Genomic DNA, 23720 nt, shown 5'->3' on the forward strand with positions numbered 1-23720 from the left:
GCCTGTAGGATAACAGCTGATTAGCATCTAGTCCCCTTTTGTTCAGGCCCTTTGCAACCAGACTGGATTCAGAGACACATGAGGACTGCTGCCTGAAGAAAGAGAGGCCCATTTGGCCCTGGAGATGGCTGAGTATACTCTGGCATGGCATTGTACCTCCCTTGCAGTGCCAACCATATTCACCCCTTCCCTGCCTATCCCTTTAACCCTGTTCCCCTGATTTACCCTGTGCATTCTGTTACCCTGTTATTAACCCCTGCTACGCCAGTCCCCTGTTAACCGCCTTCTCCTACTCTGCACACCTTCTCCTACTCTGCCCTGCTGTGTCCCTGGACCCTTGCTGTATACAAACTGTATAACCCTCTTGTAACCCCGTAGGGACAGTATAGAGCTAGGCGGGTGGGTTGTTATACTTGTATGTGTGTATTGTATAGTTAGTTTATGGGTGGAATTGGGAACTTGTAGCGTAGTTTGAGTATTGTATATGTGTAGTGCTGTGTATTGTTAGTGTATTGCGTGCTTAGTGTGTTAAATAAATACCGTTATATTTGTACCCTTTGTGTAGCGTGTACTTGTTAGCGGTAGCGAGTTAGTAAGGCGCATGCAGCTAGCATTAGTGATTAGTGTAAGGCATAGCGAAAGTATTGTGTTGTTATTATATAAAGGTATAAATAGGCGGAGTCATCACTAGACGGCTCCTCCTATTTAGGAATATTAATTATCGATATTCGCATAATATTGGTGATTAATATTCCCCCTTTACAGATGGTTATTATGGGGGACTTCAACTACCCAGATATAGACTGGGAAACTGAAACCTGTACATCTCATAAAGTAAACAGGTTCTTGGCAATAACCAAAGACAATTACCTTTCCCAACTGGTTCAGGACCCGACTAGAGGGACCGCCATACTGGACTTCGTATTAACCAATAGGCCGGACAGAACAACAGACGTGCAGGTTGGGGGACACCTGGGAAATAGGGACCATAAAGTAATAACCTTCCAATTATCATTCATAAGAGTGTCTCTTCAGGGCGGAACAAAAATACCAAACTTCAAAAAAGCAAAATTTAGCCAACTAAGAGAGGCCATAGGCCTAACTAACTGGGACAAAGTCCTCAAAAATAAAAATACAGCCACAAAATGGGATATTTTTAAAAGCATCCTAAAATCTAATTGTGAGCGGTACATACCTTATGGGAATAAAAGGTTAAGGAACAAGAAGAAACCAGTGTGGATAATTAGAACTGTAAAGAAAGCAATAAATGACAAAAAGAAAGCATATAAATCACTAAAATAGGAGGGTAGCGAGGAAGCACTGAAAAACTATAAGGAAAAAATATGTCTGTGAAGGTTCTCATTTATCCAGGTCATGGTATATATCTGTAAAGAATAAATCAAGGCAACTGGACGTACTGTAGATTTCTTGAACGAGTGAAGAACGAGTGAAACGTTTTCAAGAAATTTACAGTACGTCCAGTTGCCTTGATTTATTCTTTACAGATATATAAGGAAAAAAATAGAATATGTAAAAAACTAATAAAAGCAGCCAAACTAGAGACCAAGAAATTAATTGCCAAAGAGAGCAAAACTAACCCTAAAATGTTCTTCAATTATATAAATGGTAAAAAGTAGAAATCTGAAGGTGTCGGCCCTTTACAGAGAGCGATGAGCAGAAAGCAAAGCTATTAAATATTTTTTTCTCCACTGTATTCACTGAAGAAAATAAACTGTCAGATGAAATGAAGAATGTAAGATTAAAATAGACAAATAGCCAAGACCAGATGGCATACACCCCCGTATCCTAAGAGAATTAAGTAATGTCATAGCCAGACCTTTATTTCTGATATTTGCGGACTCTACAATGACAGGGAGTGTTCCACAGGATTGGCGCATAGCAAATGTGGCAGCAATATTCAAAAAGGGTCCAAAAACAGAGCCCGGAAACTCTAGGCCAGTAAGTTTAACATCTGTCGTGGGTAAATTGAATGTTTTCTAAGAGATGCTATCTTGGAGTACATCAATGAAAATAAGCAAATAACGCCATATCAGCATGGCTTCATGAGGGATCGGTCATGTTAAACAAATTTAATCAGTTTCTATGAGGAGGTAAGTTCTAGACTTGACAGCGGCGGTTCAAAGCATATGACACTGTACCGCATGAAAGGTTAGTATATAAAATGAGAATGCTTGGACTGGAAGAAAGTGTCTGTATGTGGGTAAGTAACTGGCTCAGTGATAGAAAACAGAAGGTGGTTATTAACAGTACACACTTAGATTGGGTCACTGTCACTAGTGGGGTACCTCAGGGGTCAGTATTGGGCCCTATTCTCTTCAATATATTTATTAATGATCTTGTAGAAGGCTTGCACAGTAAAATATAAATTTTTGCAGCTGACACTAAACTTTGTAAAGTAATTGACACGAAAGAGGACAGTATACTGCCACAGATGGATCTGGATAGATTGGAGGCTTGGGCAGATAAGTGGCAGATGAGACCACACATGGAGGACTGTGTACAGTTCTGGGCTCCTGTGAACAAGGCAGACATAGCAGAGCTGGAGAGGGTTCAGACTAAAGTAATACTACAGATTATCAACATTGGGGTTATTCACTTTAGAACAGCGACTAAGGGGGGATCTAATTACTATGTATAAATATATCAGGGGTCAGTACAGAGATCTCTCCCATCATCTAGTTATCCCCAGGACTGTGACTGTGACGAGGGGACATCCTCTGCGTCTGGAGGAAAGAAGGTTTGTACACAAACATAGAAGAGGCTTCTTTACGGTAAGAGCAGTGAGACTATGGAACTCTCTGCCTGAGGAGGTGGTGATGGTGAGTACAATAAAGGAATTCAAGAGGGGCCTGGATGTATTTCTGGAGTGTAATAATATTACAGGCTATAGCTACTAGAGAGGGGTCGTTGATCCAGAGAGTTATTCTGATGCCTGATTGGAGTCGGGAATTAATTTTTTTTCCCCTTAAGTGGGGAAAATTGGCTTTTACCTCACAGTTTTTATTTTTTCCTTCCTCTGGATCAACTTGCAGGATAACAGGCCGAACTGGATGGACAAATGTCTTTTTTCGGCCTTATGTACTATGTTACTAGTATTTAAGACCAAAATGGATCGGGGCAACAATGAGAGATCTTGTTGTTTCCACAGTTAAAAGGGGGCAGATGCTAGAGATGTTTTTGAGGTGCAGGCGGCATGAGCGGGCAAGTTATTGAATATAAGGAAGGGGTAAAGGAAAGATCAGTGTCAAACATAACACTGAGAAATCTATAGAAATGTCTAGCTGCTGACTGGGGTAGATCTCAGTTGTTGCGCATGGGCATCCCGATGTGCACCACAAATATGAAAGGCTTGCAACTCTTAAAGGAAATCTGTCACCAGGATAATCGCTATTGAAGTAAAGCCATGGCCTAATAGCACTTAGTACCTTATTTCCAGATGTGTCTTTGTTTCAGCAATAGATGTTTTCTATCTTCTGAAAATCCAGTTTATTTGCAAATAAGCCAGTGAGGTGTCCAGAGGGGCGTCACTCTTGCAGGAAGGAGCCCAGGCACGCCCTCATGCTGGGAGCAGGGAAAAGGGGGCAGAGTTAGGCCTTGAATGTTATGTAGAAGTGGTGGGTGGACACATTGTGGCAAAATTCGTCCTGCAGTTATGTCTCAGGCAGGGGCGTAACTACCATAGCGGCAGACAATGCGACTGCTATGGGGCCCAAGGCAAGAAGGGGCCCAGTTGGGATAATCTCCTCTTCTACTGGAGGAGAAAACTTGGTCAGAACTCTACCGTCTAAAGGAACAACTTTTAGCAATTGAGGCAGTGGAAAAATGGCCCAAGGGTCATTGAAAGGGGTATAGGCGGAAACCCTTCTGTCCTGTGTGGGGGGCCTGGTTTGATTCTTGCTCTGGAGCCCTTACTTCTCTATGTATCCCACTGGTCTCAGGCAGATATGTAAATCATTACAGGTCTGGTCTAAATAGACAATGGGTCATGCCACAAGAGGGTGTGAAAGTGCTTCACCAACTGAACTACAAACCGGATTCCCAAAAAGTTGGGACACTCAACAAATTGTGAATAAAAACTGAATGCAATGATGTGGAGATGGCAAATGTCAATATTTTATTTGTAATAGAACGTAGATGACAGATCAAACGTTTAATCCGAGTAAATGTATCATTTTAAAGGAAAAATACATTGATTCAAATTTTCACGGTGTCAACAAATCCCAAAAAGTTGGGACAAGTAGCAATAAGAGGCTGGAAAAAGTAAATTTGAGCATAACGAAGAGCTGGAAGACCAATTAACACTAATTAGGTCAATTGGCAACATGATTGGGTATAAAAAGAGCTTCTCAGAGCGGCAGTGTCTCTCAGAAGCCAAGATGGGTAGAGGATCACCAATTCCCACAATGTTGCGCAGAAAGATAGTGGAGCAATATCAGAAAGGTGTTACCCAGCGAAAAATTGCAAAGACTTTGCATCTATCATCATCAACTGTGCATAACATCATCCGAAGATTCAGAGAATCTGGAACAATCTCTGTGCGTAAGGGTCAAGGCCGTAAAACCATACTGGATGCCCGTGATCTCCGGGCCCTTAAACGACACTGCACCACAAACAGGAATGCTACTGTAAAGGAAATCACAGAATGGGCTCAGGAATACTTCCAGAAACCATTGTCAGTGAACACAATCCACCGTGCCATCCGCCGTTGCCAGCTGAAACTCTACAGTGCAAAGAAGAAGCCATTTCTAAGCAAGATCCACAAGCTCAAGCGTTTTCACTGGGCCAAGGATCATTTAAAATGGAGTGTGGCAAAATGGAAGACTGTTCTGTGGTCAGACGAGCCACGATTCAAAGTTCTTTTTGGAAATCTGGGACGCCATGTCATCCGGACCAAAGAGGACGCTCAGTTCAGAAGCCTGCATCTCTGATTGTATGGGGTTGCATGAGTGCGTGTGGCATGGGCAGCTTGCATGTCTGGAAAGGCACCATCAATGCAGAAAAATATATTCAGGTTCTAGAACAACATATGCTCCCATCCAGACGTCATCTCTTTCAGGGAAGACCCTGCATTTTTCAACAAGATAATGCCAGACCACATTCTGCATCAATCACAACATCATGGCTGCGTAGGAGAAGGATCCGGGTACTGAAATGGCCAGTCTGCAGTCCAGATCTTTCACCTATAGAGAACATTTGGCGCATCATAAAGAGGAAGGTGCAACAAAGAAGGCCCAAGACGATTGAACAGTTAGAGGCCTGTATTAGACAAGAATGGGAGAGCATTCCTATTTCTAAACTTGAGAAACTGGTCTCCTCGGTCCCCAGACGTCTGTTGAGTGTTGTAAGAAGAAGGGGAGATGCCACACAGTGGTGAAAATGGCCTTGTCCCAACTTTTGGGGGATTTGTTGACACCATGAAATTCTGATTCAACATATTTTTCCCTTAAAATGGTACATTTTCTCAGTTTAAACTTTTGTTCCGTGATTTATGTTCTATTCTGAATAAAATATTAGAAGTTGGCACCTCCACATCATTGCATTCAGTTTTTATTCACGATTTGTATAGTGTCCCAACTTTTTGGGAATCCGGTTTGTATAAAAAAAACTCTCAGAGGCTACTTTTGGGTAGTGTATTTTTTGGTGAGAGATCGTTAACTGCTAGACTTGCTTCTATGACTAAATTAAAGGCTATGGACACCTTTTGTGCAATAAAAATCAATAACTCCATATCTTACCGTAATGCAGCACATAATAAAATTGCACTTGTTTGTTTACTGGTATCAGCTTTGCTTCACACGCTCTCAGAAAAGCTCTTCTATGAGATTCACTCACAGTTTCTCATGATTCCTCAGCTCTGTGGGCGTTCCTGTGGATTTCACTTGCACCAGCACAAGCTCTGCTGCCCCGCCCCCACAACCTGTTACATAGCATAGCCACGCCCCCACAACCTGTTACATAGCACATAGCTGCACAGCTATCAGCCACTTCCATACAGACTGCCTGTAATCAGCAGATCTATTTCTCACTTCCCATTCTGTAGAAAGTCCATTATTAGTAGACACAATAGATATTTCTGCTGATAACGTTAGTGCAGCGATCTACAGTCAAAACCTGGCGTTATTAGCAGGATATAGATCTCACTACTGACGCTCTCCACTACATGCGCTCTCTTCTCAGTGCAGTATTGTGTGCAGTCTGCACAGTGAGCGCTCACTTGTCCCACACAGATTAGTACAGTGTGACGGCACACATTGCTATGTACACATAGAAGTACACAGCGGGGGAGATTTATCAAAACTAGTGCAAAGGAAAACTGGCTTAGTTGCCCATAGCAACCAATCAGATTCCTCCTTTCATTTTCCAATGAAGCTGTGAAAAATGAAAGGTGGAATCTGATTGGTTGATATGGGCAACTAACCCAGTTCTACTTTACACCAGTTTGATAAATGACATATAAGAAGAAAATGTCCGCACTCTCAAACACTTTCTTCACCCCTGTGGTCGCACTGTTTTCAGCTCATTCACAGAGGCTCTTCTTAAGCTATGAGCTAAAACGTTGCTACTAGTGTTGAGTGAACTTGTGTTTTCAAGTTCGGCATACAAGGTTCAGGTTATCTAAGAATCCCGTTATGGATTCTGCTACCACGGACCATAAGGGTGCATTCACACGTCCGCAACTGTTTTGCGGTCCGCAAATTGCATATCCGCAAAACACGGAAACTGGCCATGTGCGTGCGGCATTTTGCGGACCGCACATGGCCGGCACTATGATAGAAATGCCTATTCTTGTCCGTGGCTGCGGACTTGAATAGGACATGCTCTATTTTTTTTGGGCGGGGCCGCGGAATAGAAATGCGGATGCAGACAGCACATGGTGGTGCTGTCTGCATCTTTTGTGGCCCCATTGAAAATGAATGGGTCCACGCCCCTTCCGGAAAATTACGGAACGGATGCGGACCCATTATGCGGACGTGTGAATGGAACCCTTGTTATGGCCCGTGGTAGCAGAATCCATAACGCAATTCTTACATAACCCGAAACTGAACCTTGAACACCAAAATTGAAACACAAGTTCGCTCATCCCTAGTTGCGACCACAGGGGTGTTTTTCTTTTCACTCATTTTTTGGGAGAGTGCTGCCATTTTTATAAATTCTTATATTGTCCTAGATTTGTTGCCAGATCCATTGGCCTCCACCGCCATATTGATATTTGGCCTGATGTGCTGCCATTGTTATATATATATATATATATATATATATATATATATATAGTGGGGATTCGCTCTGGTAGGCAGGGTAAGCGGACACAATACAGAGGGAAAAACAAGGTTGTAAAGCAAAGTTCAGTGTTTTATTCACACAATAGGAAAAACAAGCCAAAAGTAACGGTGTTCAGTTTTGGTGCCTGTTCACACCACACAAAGTCCACAGTGCAAAAAGCCTTCACCTGGTCAATAGTTTTCCACCCGCAGTCGACAGCAGGCTTTAGAGGCCTGTTTCCCAAGCATGCGGCTCTTATGACACAGACTCCACAGTCTCTCTGTCATGGAGGATAATCCACCCCAGCTGAACTTGCTGGCTGGGTTTTTATATCCCAGCCAAAACCCGACCTGGAACCGTGGGAAACAGCCACCCACCCTGCTCTTTGGCTGCTCCCAATAAGAACCGACCCGGATCGGCTTTACAGCCATTCTAACAGCTGAAGTGTCAGACTGCAACTGCAAAGCTGACACTTCAGGGAAAAACCCGGTTCTTACCTCATCGAGACGAGGAACCTCGGTGACACGTATCTTCCGTCAATGACGGCCCCTTGTTCCTTCTTACAAGATATATATATGAAGGAACGTTATCGTAGGTCCTTCCTCCCAGCAGCGGTTAGGATTTAAAACCACCACTGTTCTCAAAAAACCCAGGAGTAAATTCTGTGTTATGTATTTTTACTCTTTAACCCCTTCCCGACCTATGACATACTACTACGTCATGGGAACCACTGCGTTGCCGCAAGTTGACGTAACAGTACGTCATGGTGATCGCGCGGACACCGGAGCGGTGCACGCGTGATCACTGCAGGGGCCCGGCAGTCCCTGGTAGCCGGGCCCCTGCTGTATCCGCCGGCATCGCTGTAAAAGCCGATGCCGGCGGATTAACCCATTCTATGCCGCGGTCCGCTCTGACCGCGACATAGAAGGGGTTTGTGTCGGGTGAGTGATCGCATCGAGTCCCCGCGCTGCTGTGGCGGGGACCCGATGCGTGACAAGGCAGCCCGATGCCATGCAGAGGCTGCCCAATGCCTTGCACGGCATCGGGAACTGCCTTCTACGGGTGCCGAGGAGATCCAGCCTCAGGCCCGTCTCCTAGGCAACCTGTTAGTGTATGACTCAGTGTCATACACTAACAGGCAATGCATTACAATACAGATTTATTGCAGAGGGGATCAGACCCCAAAAAGTGAACATCAGAAATAAAGTAAAGAAAAAAAGTAAAAAAAAAGTGTTTTTAATAAAATTAATAAAGTAAAAAAGAAAAAAATGCCCCTTTACCCTTATTTTATAATAAAAAACTGAAAAAAAAACACAAAACCCACACATATTAGGTATCGCCGCGTCCGTAAACACCATAAAAAATAAAAACGGTGTAAAAAAAAAGCCATTTTTGTCACCTTACATCATAAAAAGTGCAACACCAAGCGATCAAAAAGGCATATGTCCCACAAAATGGTATAAAAAAAACATCACCTCATCCCGCAAAAAATGAGCCCCTACATAAGACAATCGCCTAAAAAAAAAATATATATATAGCTCTCAGAACATGGAGACACTAAAACATCATTTTTTTTTTGTTTCAAAACTGCTATTATTGTGCTAAAGTGAAATACATAAAAAAATATACATATTAGGTATCGCCATGTCCGTAACAACCAGCTCTATAAAAATATCACATGACCTAACCAAAAAAACTGTGTAAAAAAAGCCATTTATGTCACATTACATCACAAAGATTGATCAAAAAGGTGTATGCCCCCCAAAATAGTGCCAATCAGACCGTCACTTCATCCCGCAAAAAATGAGACCCTATTTAAGAGAATCGGTCAAAAAATAAAAAAGCTATGACTCTAAGACTATGGATACACTAAAATATCATTGTTTCGGTTTCAAAAATGCTATTATTGTGTAAAACTTAAATAAATAAGAAAAAGTAGACATATTAGGTATTGCCACGTCCGTAACGATCTGCTCTATAAAAAGTCACATGACCTAATCCCTGCTCTGTAAAAATAAATAATTAAAAACTGCGCCAAAACAACCAATTTTTTGTTCACCTTGCCCCATAAAGTGTAATAATGAATGATCAAAAAATCATATGTACCCGAAATTGGTACCAATAAAAACGTCAAAAAATGAGCCCCTGCACAAGACGATCGGCAGAAAAATAAAAAAGCAATTAGAAATCATATGTACCCCAAAATAGTACCAATAAGACTGGCACCTTATCTCATAGTTTCCAAAATGTGGTCACTTTTTTGAGTTTCTACTCTAGGGGTGCATCAGGGGGGCTTCAAATGGGACATGGCATCTAAAAACCAGTTCAGCTAAATCTGCCTTCCAAAAACCATATGGCGTCCCTTTCCTACTGTGCCCTGTCGTGTGGCCATACAGCAGTTTACGACCACATGTGGGGTGTTTCTGTAAACCGCAGAATCAGGGTAATAAATATTGAGTTTTATTTGGCTTTTAACCCTTGCTTTGCTACTGAAAAAATTTATTAAAATATAAAATCTGCCAAAAAAGTGAAATTATGAAATTTCATCTCCATTTTCCATTAATTCTTGTGGAACAGCTAAAGGGTTAACAAAGTTAGTAAAATCAGTTTTGTATACCTTGAGGGGTGTAGTTTCTAAAGTGGGGTCGTTTTTAGGTGGTTTCTATTATGTAAGCCTCACAAAGTGACTTTAGACCTGAACTGGTCCTTAAACAGTGGGTTTTGGAAATTTTCCGAAAAATTTCAAGATTTGCTTCCAAACTTCTAAGCCTTCTAACATCCCCAAAAAATAAAATGTCATTTTCAAAATGATCCAAACATGAAGTAGACATATGGGCAATGTAAAGTAATTACTATTTTTGGAGGTATTAATATCTATTCTAAAAGTAGAGAAATTGAAATTTGGAAATTGTAAAAAATTTTAAACATTTTTGGTAAATTTGGTATTTTGTATGAATAAAAATGTTTATTTTACTCATTTTTACCACTGTCATGAAGTACGATATGTGACGAGAAAACAGTCTCAGAATGGCCTGTATAAGTAAAAGCATTTAAAAGTTATTACCACATAAAGTGACACCGGTCAGATTTGCAAAGAATGGCCTGGGCAGGAAGGTGAAAACAGGCCCGGGGTTGAAGGGGTTAATTTCTAATTGCTCTTATTTTCTGCTCCTGTTGTGAATGGGATTGCTGTTGTTATGCCAAAATTTCCCCACTGAGGGACAATAAAGGGTTCTTATCATCATGCAGGCAGGATTAGGTAAAACTCACAAACCCGGTCACCAATGGACAAAGAAACATCACCAGTTTCTAATATTTAGGGCTATTTTACTTACTGCTAGCCAAACCACTAAAAACAGCAGCTCTGCTTCTTCAGTGGTACAAGTGACCTGTAAGGAGTATAATTCTGTGCCCTGTTAGAGGGTATTAAAGTTATAGCATAATACTATGATTCAGGACCATTACAAGAGATCTGTCTACATCTGTACTCTGCAGTAAGGTGTGGGGGTCCTGTGTTGTCTCTGCGGTGCGGGGGGAGTGCTGCCATCTCTCTCCTCAGTGCAGAGTCTGATCAGACTGACCCTGCCTCATACAGTGTATACTGTCCACCTCACCTCTCCACTGCCTCATACAGTGTATACTGTCCACCTCACCTCTCCACTGCCTCATACAGTATATACTGTCCACCTCACCTCTCCACTGCCTCATACAGTATATACTGTCCACCTCACCTCTCCACTGTCTCATACAGTATATACTGTCCACCTCACCTCTCCACTGCCTCATACAGTATATACTGTTCACCTCACCTCTCCACTGTCTCATACAGTATATACTGTCCACCTCACCTCTCCACTGCCTCATACAGTATATACTGTCCACCTCACCTCTCCACTGTCTCATACAGTATATACTGTCCACCTCACCTCTCCACTGTCTCATACAGTATATACTGTCCACCTCACCTCTCCACTGCCTCATACAGTATATACTGTCCACCTCACCTCTCCACTGTCTCATACAGTATATACTGTCCACCTCACCTCTCCACTGCCTCATACAGTATATACTGTCCATCTCACCTCTCCACTGCCTCATACAGTATATACTGTCCACCTCACCTCTCCACTGCCTCATACAGTATATACTGTCCACCTCACCTCTCCACTGTCTCATACAGTATATACTGTCCACCTCACCTCTCTACTGCCTCATACAGTATATACTGTCCACCTCACCTCTCCACTGCCTCATACAGTGTATACTGTCCACCTCACCTCTCTACTGCCTCATACAGTATATACTGTCCACCTCACCTCTCCACTGCCTCATACAGTATATACTGTCCACCTCACCTCTCTACTGCCTCATACAGTATATACTGTCCACCTCACCTCTCTACTGCCTCATACAGTATATACTGTCCACCTCACCTCTCCACTGCCTCATACAGTGTATACTGTCCACCTCACCTCTCCACTGCCTCATACAGTATATACTGTCCACCTCACCTCTCCACTGCCTCATACAGTGTATACTGTCCATCTCACCTCTCCACTGCCTCATACAGTGTATACTGTCCACCTCACCTCTCTACTGCCTCATACAGTATATACTGTCCACCTCACCTCTCCACTGCCTCATACAGTGTATACTGTCCACCTCACCTCTCCACTGCCTCATACAGTATATACTGTCCACCTCACCTCTCCACTGCCTCATACAGTATATACTGTCCACCTCACCTCTCCACTGCCTCATACAGTATATACCGTCCACCTCACCTCTCCACTGCCTCATACAGTATATACTGTCCACCTCACCTCTCCACTGCCTCATACAGTATATACTGTCCACCTCACCTCTCCACTGCCTCATACAGTATATACTGTCCACCTCACCTCTCTACTGCCTCATACAGTATATACTGTCCACCTCACCTCTCCACCGCCTCATACAGTGTATACTGTCCACCTCACCTCTCCACTGCCTCATACAGTATATACTGTCCACCTCACCTCTCCACTGCCTCATACAGTATATACTGTCCACCTCACCTCTCCACTGCCTCATACAGTATATACTGTCTACCTCACCTCTCCACTGCCTCATACAGTATATACTGTCCACCTCACCTCTCCACTGCCTCATACAGTATATACTGTCCACCTCACCTCTCCACTGCCTCATACAGTGTATACTGTCCATCTCACCTCTCCACTGCCTCATACAGTGTATACTGTCCACCTCTCCTCTCCACTGCCTCATACAGTGTATACTGTCCACCTCTCCTCTCCACTGCCTCATACAGTACATACTGTCCACCTCACCTCTCCACTGCCTCAAACAGTGTATACTGTCCACCTCACCTCTCCACTGCCTCATACAGTGTATACTGTCCACCTCACCTCTCCACTGCCTCATACAGTGTATACTGTCCACCTCACCTCTCCACTGCCTCATACAGTATATACTGTCCACCTCACCTCTCCACTGCCTCATACAGTATATACTGTCTACATCACCTCTCCACTGCCTCATACAGTATATACTTTCCACCTCACCTCTCCACTGCCTCATACAGTGTATACTGTCCACCTCACCTCTCCACTGCCTCATACAGTATATACTGTCCACCTCACCTCTCCACTGCCTCATACAGTATATACTGTCTACCTCAACTCTCCACTGCCTCATACAGTATATACTGTCCACCTCACCTCTCCACTGCCTCATACTGTCACGACCCTTGGTCATGGTCGTGACTCCTTGGGAGCCACATGCAGTTGCCCGCGGTTTGGTGTTGTGTCAACCGCAGCTGGGGGCACTTAGTTGTTTGCCTCAAGTGCGGTTGCCGCGGACAACAGGTATGCGTGCGGTTGCCCTTGGCAACGTGTGTTTGTGTGCACTTCCCTTGTCTGCTGTGCACGGGGGTTATTGTGTGCACTTCCCCTTTAAGTTGATGTTTTCTCTTCCCTGGTGTTGGAAGGGTTAACTTCCTTCCTAGTATGTGTGTGAACTGGGTGTGTCTGACTGTTGGGTGTGGCTTCTTGGCCCTATATAGCCTCATTGGAAGGCAGTAGTCAGAGAGGGTGCTTCATCCACGCTTGCTGGAGACATCCTCCTGGTTACTTTACCATCTGCCAGTGGGGGCCACCCTTCTGGTCATAAAATTATGTTACATGGTGTTATGAAGGTGTGTGTGGGGTTTCCTTATTATTGCAGCTTATGGTCCTGGGTTCCTGTGTGATGTCTGGTGTGTGCTGTGTTCGTTTGTGTTCTGAACAGCAGCACCGGCACATGGGTTCCAGGCTTTGTTGTCTGTGGCAGGTGAGTGTTGTGTTGGTTGCATTTGCCTGTCACTGCCATACCAGGGGGACATAGATTCTAGAGGAGACTCCACCATTGTATGCTCTGTCAAGCTACCATGGCAGGGGACTAGCAAAGAATTAACTATGGTCAACTATATCTACTAAACCGATGTGGATGTAGATGTGGATAACATTATCTATACTGGATGGAGTCCTAAACAGGCATAAGTATCACTGATATGAATATATCCTTCCTGTCTTAACCCCTGGTAGAGCGTCTATTTCACTTGTGCGTTCAGGCTTTTCAGCCGGCACATATCTTTGAGCACCCCCTTTATGTGACCCAGCCCTATATTGGCACTTCTTTAGTCACATACAAAGGCTTGCATATTTAATATATAATTACACCTCCTGATGATCCCACAATTTACACGTGGGTGAAACGCGTCGAGGCAAGTGAGGTGTTTGACTACAATGTCAACCCCTTAGGTGTATGATTATAATATCAACACTGACTAAGTGTATGTTCGTGTATTTTTGTGTTTGTCTGTACCACTGTCTGTGTCTTTATTTTTTCAATTCCCATCCAGCCTATTCATATAGCTGATAAATTTAATATCCTAATCTTTTACCTGGGATAACAGTCCACGTACTCTGTTGCACCCCTTTAGGGAGCAGGAAGGGCTAGCAGTACAGGTACGCGGACAGGGGGTCTCCACCATCAGGAGCCCTCCCTGGGCAAAGGGCTTTAGGATAGGGGTAGATTTAGGGACAGCATTTTCCCCATACCCCAGTGTAAAATCTTTTCTGGATGTGGTTTTTTGGTCACTTTATTTAATTTTTTTTTTGTCTGTATATCTAATAGCTTTGATCAAGTGGATCCTTTAGGGATCGTTTTAATGTATATCAATAAAAATTTATACTTTTTAGGGGTTTAATTAATACCATGCTGGATACATATGTCACTGCCATAAGTTGTTTCTGTTCCCCTTGTAGCTTGGCCACTTTAGACTCCTGTTTCTCCGTGTCCAGGAGGAACGGGCTGTCTACCCAGCTCCTAGCTCAGGGAGCGACGGAGGGTCAGTAGGGATCCGAGGTTCCTGAGTATGGGCCCTCCTACCTTTAAGGGCGGCTCATGCAGCTAGGAGTCAGGGTCAGATTAGGTAAGCGCTAGGAGGTGACCTGCTCCCTAATTCTGTGGTTCTGGCCAAGTAGCAACCTTACCATCACCTTGCACCGCACGGCTGAGGGTTTTCCCCATCCTCAGCCGTGACACATACAGTATATACTGTTCACCTCACCTCTCCACTGCCTCATACAGTATATACTGTCCACCTCTCCACTGCCTCATACAGTATATACTGTCCACCTCACCTCTCCACTGCCTCATAGTGTATACTGTCCACCTCACCTCTCCACTGCCTCATACAGTATATACTGTCTACCTCACCTCTCCACTGCCTCATACAGTGTATACTGTCTACCTCACCTCTCCACTGCCTCATACAGTATATACTGTCTACATCACCTCTCCACTGCCTCATACAGTATATACTTTCCACCTCACCTCTCCACTGCCTCATACAGTGTATACTGTCCACCTCACCTCTCCACTGCCTCATACAGTATATACTGTCTACCTCACCTCTCCACTGCCTCATACAGTATATACTGTTCACCTCACCTCTCCACTGCCTCATACAGTATATACTGTCTACCTCAACTCTCCACTGCCTCATACAGTATATACTGTCCACCTCACCTCTCCACTGCCTCATACAGTATATACTGTTAACCTCACCTCTCCACTGCCTCATACAGTATATACTGTCCACCTCACCTCTCCACTGCCTCATACAGTATATACTGTTCACCTCACCTCTCCACTGCCTCATACATAATATACTGTCCACCTCACCTCTCCACTGCCTCCTACAGTGTATACTGTCCACCTCACCTCTCCACTGCCTCCTACAGTATATACTGTCCACCTCACCTCTCCACTGCCTCCTACAGTATATACTGTCCACCTCACCACTGCCTCATACAGTATATACTGTCCACCTCACCTCTCCACCGCCTCATACAGTGTATACTGTCCACCTCTCCACTGCCTCCTACAGTGTATACTGTCCACCTCACCTCTCCACTGCCTCATACAGTGTATACTGTCCACCTCACCTCTCCACTGCCTCCTACAGTATATACTGTCCACCTCACCTCTCCACTGCCTCATACAGTGTATACTGTCCGCCTCTCCTCTTCACTGCCTCATACAGTGTATACTGTCCACCTCACCTCTCCACTGCCTCATACAGTATATACTGTCTACCTCACCTCTCCACTGCCTCATACAGTATATACTGTTCACCTCACCTCTCCACTGCCTCATACAGTATATACTGTCTACCTCAACTCTCCACTGCCTCATACAGTATATACTGTTCACCTCATCTCTCCACTGCCTCATACAGTATATACTGTCCACCTCACCTCTCCACTGCCTCATACAGTATATACTGTTCACCTCACCTCTCCACTGCCTCATACATAATATACTGTCCACCTCACCTCTCCACTGCCTCATACAGTGTATACTGTCCACCTCACCTCTCCACTGCTTCCTACAGTATATACTGTCCACCTCACCTCTCCACTGCCTCCTACAGTATATACTGTCCACCTCACCTCTCCACTGCCTCATACAGTGTATACGGTCCACCTCTCCTCTCCCCTGCCTCATACAGTATATACTGTCCACCTCTCCACTGCCTCCTACAGTGTATACTGTCCACCTCACCTCTCCACTGCCTCATACAGTACAGGGAGTGCAGAATTATTAGGCAAGTTGTATTTTTGAGGATTAATTTTATTATTGAACAACAACCATGTTCTCAATGAACCCCAAAAACTCATTAATATCAAAGCTGAATATTTTTGGAAGTAGTTTTTAGTTTGTTTTTAGTTTTAGCTATTTTAGGGGGATATCTGTGTGTGCAGGTGACTATTACTGTGCATAATTATTAGGCAACTTAACAAAAAACAAATATATACCCATTTCAATTATTTATTTTTACCAGTGAAACCAATATAACATCTCAACATTCACAAATATACATTTCTGACATTCAAAAACAAAACAAAAACAAATCAGTGACCAATATAGCCACCTTTCTTTGCAAGGACACTCAAAAGCCTGCCATCCATGGATTCTGTCAGTGTTTTGATCTGTTCACCATCAACATTGCGTGCAGCAGCAACCACAGCCTCCCAGACACTGTTCAGAGAGGTGTACTGTTTTCCCTCCTTGTAAATCTCACATTCGATGATGGACCACAGGTTCTCAATGGGGTTCAGATCAGGTGAACAAGGAGGCCATGTCATTAGATTTTCTTCTTTTATACCCTTTCTTGCCAGCCACGCTGTGGAGTACTTGGACGCGTGTGATGGAGCATTGTCCTGCATGAAAATCATGTTTTTCTTGAAGGATGCAGACTTCTTCCTGTACCACTGCTTGAAGAAGGTGTCTTCCAGAAACTGGCAGTAGGACTGGGAGTTGAGCTTGACTCCATCCTCAACCCGAAAAGGCCCCACAAGCTCATCTTTGATGATACCAGCCCAATCCAGTACTCCACCTCCACCTTGCTGGCGTCTGAGTCGGACTGGAGCTCTCTGCCCTTTACCAATCCAGCCACAGGCCCATCCATCTGGCCCATCAAGACTCACTCTCATTTCATCAGTCCATAAAACCTTTGAAAAATCAGTCTTGAGATATTTCTTGGCCCAGTCTTGACATTTCAGCTTGTGTGTCTTGTTCAGTGGTGGTCGTCTTTCAGCCTTTCTTACCTTGGCCATGTCTCTGAGTATTGCACACCTTGTGCTTTTGGGCACTCCAGTGATGTTGCAGCTCTGAAATATGGCCAAACTGGTGGCAAGTGGCATCTTGGCAGCTGCACGCTTGACTTTTCTCAGTTATTTTGCGCCTTGGTTTTTCCACACGCTTCTTGCGACCCTGTTGACTATTTTGAATGAAACGCTTGATTGTTCGATGATCACGCTTCAGAAGCTTTGCAATTTTAAGAGTGCTGCATCCCTCTGCAAGATATCTCACTATTTTTGCCTTTTCTGAGCCTGTCAAGTCCTTCTTTTGACCCATTTTGCCAAAGGAAAGGAAGTTGCCTAATAATTATGCACACCTGATATAGGGTGTTGATGTCATTAGACCACACCCCTTCTCATTACAGAGATGCACATCACCTAATATGCTTAATTGGTAGTAGGCTTTCGAGCCTATACAGCTTGGAGTAAGACAACATGCATAAAGAGGATGATGTGGTCAAAATACTCATTTGCCTAATAATTCTGCACTCCCTGTATATACTGTCCACCTCACCTCTCCACTGCCTCATACAGTATATACTGTCCACCTCTCCTCTTCACTGCCTCATACATTGTATACTGTCCACCTCTCCTCTCCACTGCCTCATACAGTATATACTGTCCACCTCTCCTCTCCACTGCCTCATACAGCGTATACTGTCCACCTCACCTCTCCACTGCCTCATACAGTGTATACTGTCCACCTCACCTCTCCACTGTCTGAGGCTCAGAGCTCTGGATCAGGTTTCCATTAAGAATATCTTTGTACTTTTCTCCATTCAGCTTTCCCTCCACCCTGACCCTCCAGCATGATGCTGCCATCATCATGCTTCACCGTAGGGTGGTATTAGTAAGTTGAGCAGGGCTTGGTTTCCTCCACATAGAATTCAGACCAAAAAGTTCAATCTTGGTCTCGTCAGACCAGAGAATCTTATTTCTCACAGTCTGAGAGTCCTTTAGTTTTTTTTTTTTAGTTTTTTTTTTAAATCCAGGTGGGCTTTCATGTGTTTTTTACTGAAGAGAGGCTTCTTTCTGGTCATAAATCCCAGATTAATAGAGTGCTGCAGTGATGGCTCACCGAATATTTCTCCCATGTGTGAACATAATCTATGGAGCTCAGCCAGAGTGACCATTGGGTTCTCAATCACCTCTGTTATTAAGGTGCTTCTTCCCCAATACTTAGTTTGGTGGGGAAGAGCTCTAGGAAGAGTCCTGGTTGTTCCAAACTTCTTCCAGGAAGGGTCCAGGAAAATGAGAAGAATCCTGCCCTCAGCGGCATGGTCACTGATAATATTGTGTTGACAGGGCAGAGCCTTACAAGCCAGGCCTCAGATGTAGATTTGATGTTAGCGACATAGGGAACCAACACAGTGGAAAATGTTACCTGAAGGAGTGCAGGAAAACGAGGAATTACAGATAAACCATCACTATTAGTAAGTGATAATATGTCATTTTCTGTCAATTGATGCTGAAAATTGCAAAACCGGAATACCCCTTTAACAGTATGGGTGTTACACTATTGTATGGAGGGGCATTAAGGGGGCATTCTACTGTGTAGGGGTACTAAGGGGAAAACTTAACAGTATAGCTTGAAGCGTATGGACTCCCTGGCGTATTAGGTCATGTTCTTTACTATAAGTCAGACCCACATACCCCTACCATAACTCCTAGTGGCTGTAGGACCTTTGATGATGTCACAGTCATGTGATCAGTTACATGGGAGGGATGTAAATGTTAGTGGCTGTAGGACCTTTGATGATGTCACAGTCATGTGATCAGTTACATGGGAGGGATGTAAATGTTAGTGGCTGTAGGACCTTTGATGATGTCACAGTCATGTGATCAGTTACATCCCACCCGACCCTTACAGGACTGTACCTTACATGTGTATTCAGACAACGAGAGAAAACAGGATTTGCACATAGGACTGTATGGTAAAGAGGGAGAAGGGATGGAAAAAAGTGTTTTACATGGGACTGTCAGACGAGTATGCAGGCATGTTGTAAATGGGGCTGTTTGTCGGTGGGGTCTGCAGGGATATATTTTTACATGGGACTGTATGTTAGAGGGGTCCGCAAGGATTTTAAATGGGACTGTTTGTCAGAGGGGCTGCAGGGATTTTACATGGGACTGTAAGTTGGAGGGGTGAGGCTTTTAGATCCCCTAGACTGCAGAGTCAGTGATGGGAATTCCAGCTGTAGTTAGTGAGTCGGATCATTAGCTTCATCTCAGCAACAAGAACCGGCTCTTCCTGCTCCCAAACATCTATTTATTTAATACTAGGCAGTCGTCCCTTCCCTCCCCGTGTACGGTGTGTGTTATATGTGTGTATGTCTCTGTGCTGTGTGTATGTCTCTGTACTGTGTGTATGTCTGTGCTGTGTGTATGTCTGTGCTGTGTGTATGTCTGTGCTGTGTGTGTCGGTGCTGACTGTCTACATGTAAAGGAGCCATAGTCTATTCTCCTGGATCAGCCGGGTCAGGTCCGGGGTATTTTGGTTTTCAGGACCAGATACAGTTTTGCCACTTTTAGTGCACAACAATGTGGTTTTTGCAGCAGCTTTTATTTAGTTGTCAATGCAGGTTTCTTTTTTTATCATTTTATAAATAATATATATATATATATATATATATATATATATTTTTTTTTTAAGGGTTTCTGTCACCAGAATGAACCCTATTAAACTGACTGACATTAGCGATTACTTTATAATTTTAACTTTGATGACATGCAAATTAGCCTCTAGGAGCAGAGGGGAGGGGGGCCGTGCTCCTGATCCTAGAGGCTCCGTTCTCCCACTTCAAGTCACGCCCTGCCGTCCTTGATTGACAGGGCCAGCGTTCGTATTCTCTGCCGGCGCTGTGTGCTGGATAAATCTCGCGCCTGCGCAGTCCCAGCACACACGGCCGGCAGGAAGAGACGAACGCTGCCTGGCCCTGTCAATCTGGTGACAGAAACCCTTTAAGAATATTTAGGTTTAGAAGACTTTTTTTTGTTTTTAACAAAAAATTATAATTTTTTCTGGTAATCATATAGTGTTACCCTAAAATATTCCACTCATTCTGATATATTACACATCTGTTATTAGGTAATTGGGTCAGGGTGTTCAAACAATGATTGCGGATCTTTTGAGGAGGGGAATTGTGTATGTGTTATTTTTAAATGGTTTATATTTCATTTTTTATGTTTTTATTTTATAGGTTGGTCCCTCAAAACCATTGGGGTCTTCATTTATTTATTTATTTTTACACAGTCCCAACTTACAGGGGAAATCAGACTAGTTACAGTAATTAAGGCCACTCTTAGGGCTGTGTTGGGTCTTCATAGAGGACTATCATTTCACAAAAAGAATTTAGCAGAGAATTCTGAGTGAATGTTAGGAGGTGGGGGAGCGGAGGAAAAGAGCATTGTCCTCTGATAAGATACATTACAAAGTTTCTTAGATTCAGCTGTACTACTGATCTACGAATAGCTGTGTGAAAAGTTAGTGACCATTACCGATTGTGTAGTCTTCTAATTTAGAATGGTACAAGGTAGAGGTAAGTGGTAGAGAGTGGAAAGGAGCTTCCCGAAGGGCAGATCAGTATTGTAAAGTATTGTTATTTCTGCTCATGTTTTTGGAGGTTTATGGCAATACTTCAGGTTAAGGGATTATGAGAGTTATAGTGACCTGGAAGATGAGATCTGGCTGCTGCATGTGGTACACTGCTGTGTGTGTCCTGTGTAACACTATATAGCAGGGGGGTCGGCTGACTAATATATTAGATCAGCAATCTGGTATATATATGACACCTCAATAGCTAAGTCATCTCCATTGTACTCTAGAAACATAGAATGTGTCGGCCGATAAGAACCATTTGGCCCATCTAGTCTGCCCAATAACAGTATGGGTGCTACACTATTGTATGGGAGGCATTAAGGGGGCATTCTACTGTGTGCACAATATACTGAATACTATGAATAGCCCCTGGCCCTATCTTATATGAAGGATGGCCTTATGCCTATCCCATGCATGCTTAAACTCCTCCACTGTATTTGCAGCTACCACTTCTGCAGGAAGGCTATTCCATGCATCCACTACTCTCTCAGTAAAGTAATACTTCCTGATATTACTTTTAAACCTTTGCCCCTCTAATGTAACACTATGTCCTCTTGTAGCAGTTTTTCTTCTTTAAATATTCTCTCCTCTTTTACCTTGTTGATTCCCTTTATGTATTTAGCAGTTTCTATCATATCCCCTCTGTCTCGTCTTTCTTCCAAGCTATACATGTTAAGGTCCTTTAATCTTTCCTGGTAAGTTTTATCCTGCAATCCATGTACCAGTTTAGTAGCTCTTCTCTGAACTCTCTCCAAAGTATCAATATCCTTCTGGAGATATGGTCTCCAGTACTGAGCACAATACTCCAGATGAGGTCTCACTAGTGCTCTGTAGAGCGGCATGAGCACCTCCCTCTTTCTACTGGTAATGCCTCTCCCTATACACCCAAGCATTCTGCTAGCATTTCCTGCTGCTCTGTGACATTGTCTGCCTACCTTTAAGTCTTCTGAAATAATGACCCCTAAATCCCTTTCCTCAGATACTGAGGTTAGGACTGTATCACTGATTTTATTTCTGCTCTTGGGTTTTTAATCACAAAGTTTTTATTGATTATGTCCAAAAAGTAAAGTCACAATATCACATACAGGGCGTAATAGCGCCTAAACAATAGTTATTCAATATCCAAATTATTATCAGTTATCGTTCAAGTAATAATACAAGCGTCTATTACACCGCAGAAGAGCATTTCAACCCAGCCAGGGGTTCATTGAATTATCAACATTAAATTTTAGTTGCCAGATTTTTGACCATTCCTCTAGTTTTCCTAAATCCTTTTCCATTCGATGTATCCCTCCAGGAACATCAACCCTGTTACAAATCTTTGTGTCATCAGCAAAAAGACACACCTTACCATCGAGGCCTTCTGCAATTTCGCTGATAAAGATATTAAACAATATGGGTCCCAGAACAGATCCTTAAGGTACCCCACTGGTAACAAAACCTTGGTCTGAATATACTCCATGGACTACAACCCTCTGTTGTCTGTCCCTCAGCCACTGCCTAATCCATTCAACAATATGGGAGTCCAAGCTGAAAAACTGCAGTTTATTGATAAGCCTTCTATGTGGGACAGTATCAAAAGCCTTACTAAAGTCTAGATAAGGGATGTCTACTGCACCTCCGCCATCCATTATTTTAGTCACCCAATCAAAAAAATCTATAAGATGAGTTTGACATAATCTCCCTGAAGTAAACCCATGCTGTTTTTCATCTGTCAATCCATGGGATTTTAGATGATCCACAATCCTCTCCTCTATCATTGTTTCTTCATGATTTCCAATTTCTGAGACACTTTACTTCACATAAAATCTTCTTCCAGATGTGATTTTTCTCTCAGTTCTCCTTGTTTCCCTCAGGTTGCTTAGGTACAAGACTCTCTTCATTTGAAAGACAATGGTCCTTTCCATCCATGACCCAGCAAGAATGGAGAAGGACAGAGACCACATGGCTGCAAGGATATTAGACCTCACCCTGGAGATCATCTCCTTGATAACTGGAGAGGTGAGAGTCTCACATGACATCACTCTTATCTCTAGTAATAAAACAGGAAAAATGTCTGGAAAGGTGAAGGATTCTTAGAATCTCTGTAGTGATCGGCGTCTCCCCATACACAGGATTACACAGTAGTGAAGAAGTCGTCTGGTGAGTGTGTGACACCCCGTGTGTCAGGAGGATGGAGCAGGACCCAGAGCCCCATCACCGAGCCTCCACCTCATTCCCTGATACATGAGCAGAAGATCCTAGAACTTACCACCAGGATCACTGAGCTGCTGAGCGGAGAGGTGAGCGCTGCTGGGAATGCTGGGACATTATACAATAACGCCAAGGGAGGGGTCTGGTAATGACTGTGTCCTTGTGTTGTCAGGTTCCTATAAGGTGTCAGGATGTCGCTGTCTATTTCTCCATGGAGGAGTGGGAGTATTTAGAAGAACACAAGGATCTGTACAAGGACGTCATGATGGAGAACCACCAGTCCCTCACATCACCGGGTAAGAGGAGACCTTCTATGACTGTAAAGGAGTCACATATAGACGATGTATTCAGTGACAGTCACAATAAAGATTCAGGCTTTATGATACACTCTCAACATTAAAACTGCAATACGAAAAAGGAAAATTTGTGAAATTATGGAAATCAGGGGCGTAACTATA

General features: G+C 43.5%; 1 protein-coding gene and 1 long non-coding RNA gene across 2 annotated transcripts in view; both read left to right on the forward strand.

The window, feature by feature from the left end:
• Positions 1-23720, forward strand: part of LOC122935554 (zinc finger protein 436-like) — a 48703-nt gene that overhangs the window by 20834 nt on the left and 4149 nt on the right. The window contains exons 5-6 of the mRNA XM_044291324.1: positions 23325-23351; positions 23435-23558. Of these exons, the coding sequence (XP_044147259.1) occupies positions 23325-23351; positions 23435-23558 (151 nt within the window). The remainder of the gene's footprint in view (positions 1-23324; positions 23352-23434; positions 23559-23720) is intronic.
• On the forward strand, positions 19061-23243 carry LOC122934875. Its single transcript, XR_006388732.1, has 3 exons — positions 19061-19405; positions 22926-23070; positions 23184-23243. It is a non-coding gene; the product is annotated as an uncharacterized LOC122934875 (long non-coding RNA).

Source organism: Bufo gargarizans, chromosome 4 (assembly GCF_014858855.1).
Source record: "Bufo gargarizans isolate SCDJY-AF-19 chromosome 4, ASM1485885v1, whole genome shotgun sequence".
In the NCBI taxonomy this organism is placed as follows: Eukaryota; Metazoa; Chordata; class Amphibia; order Anura; family Bufonidae; genus Bufo; species Bufo gargarizans.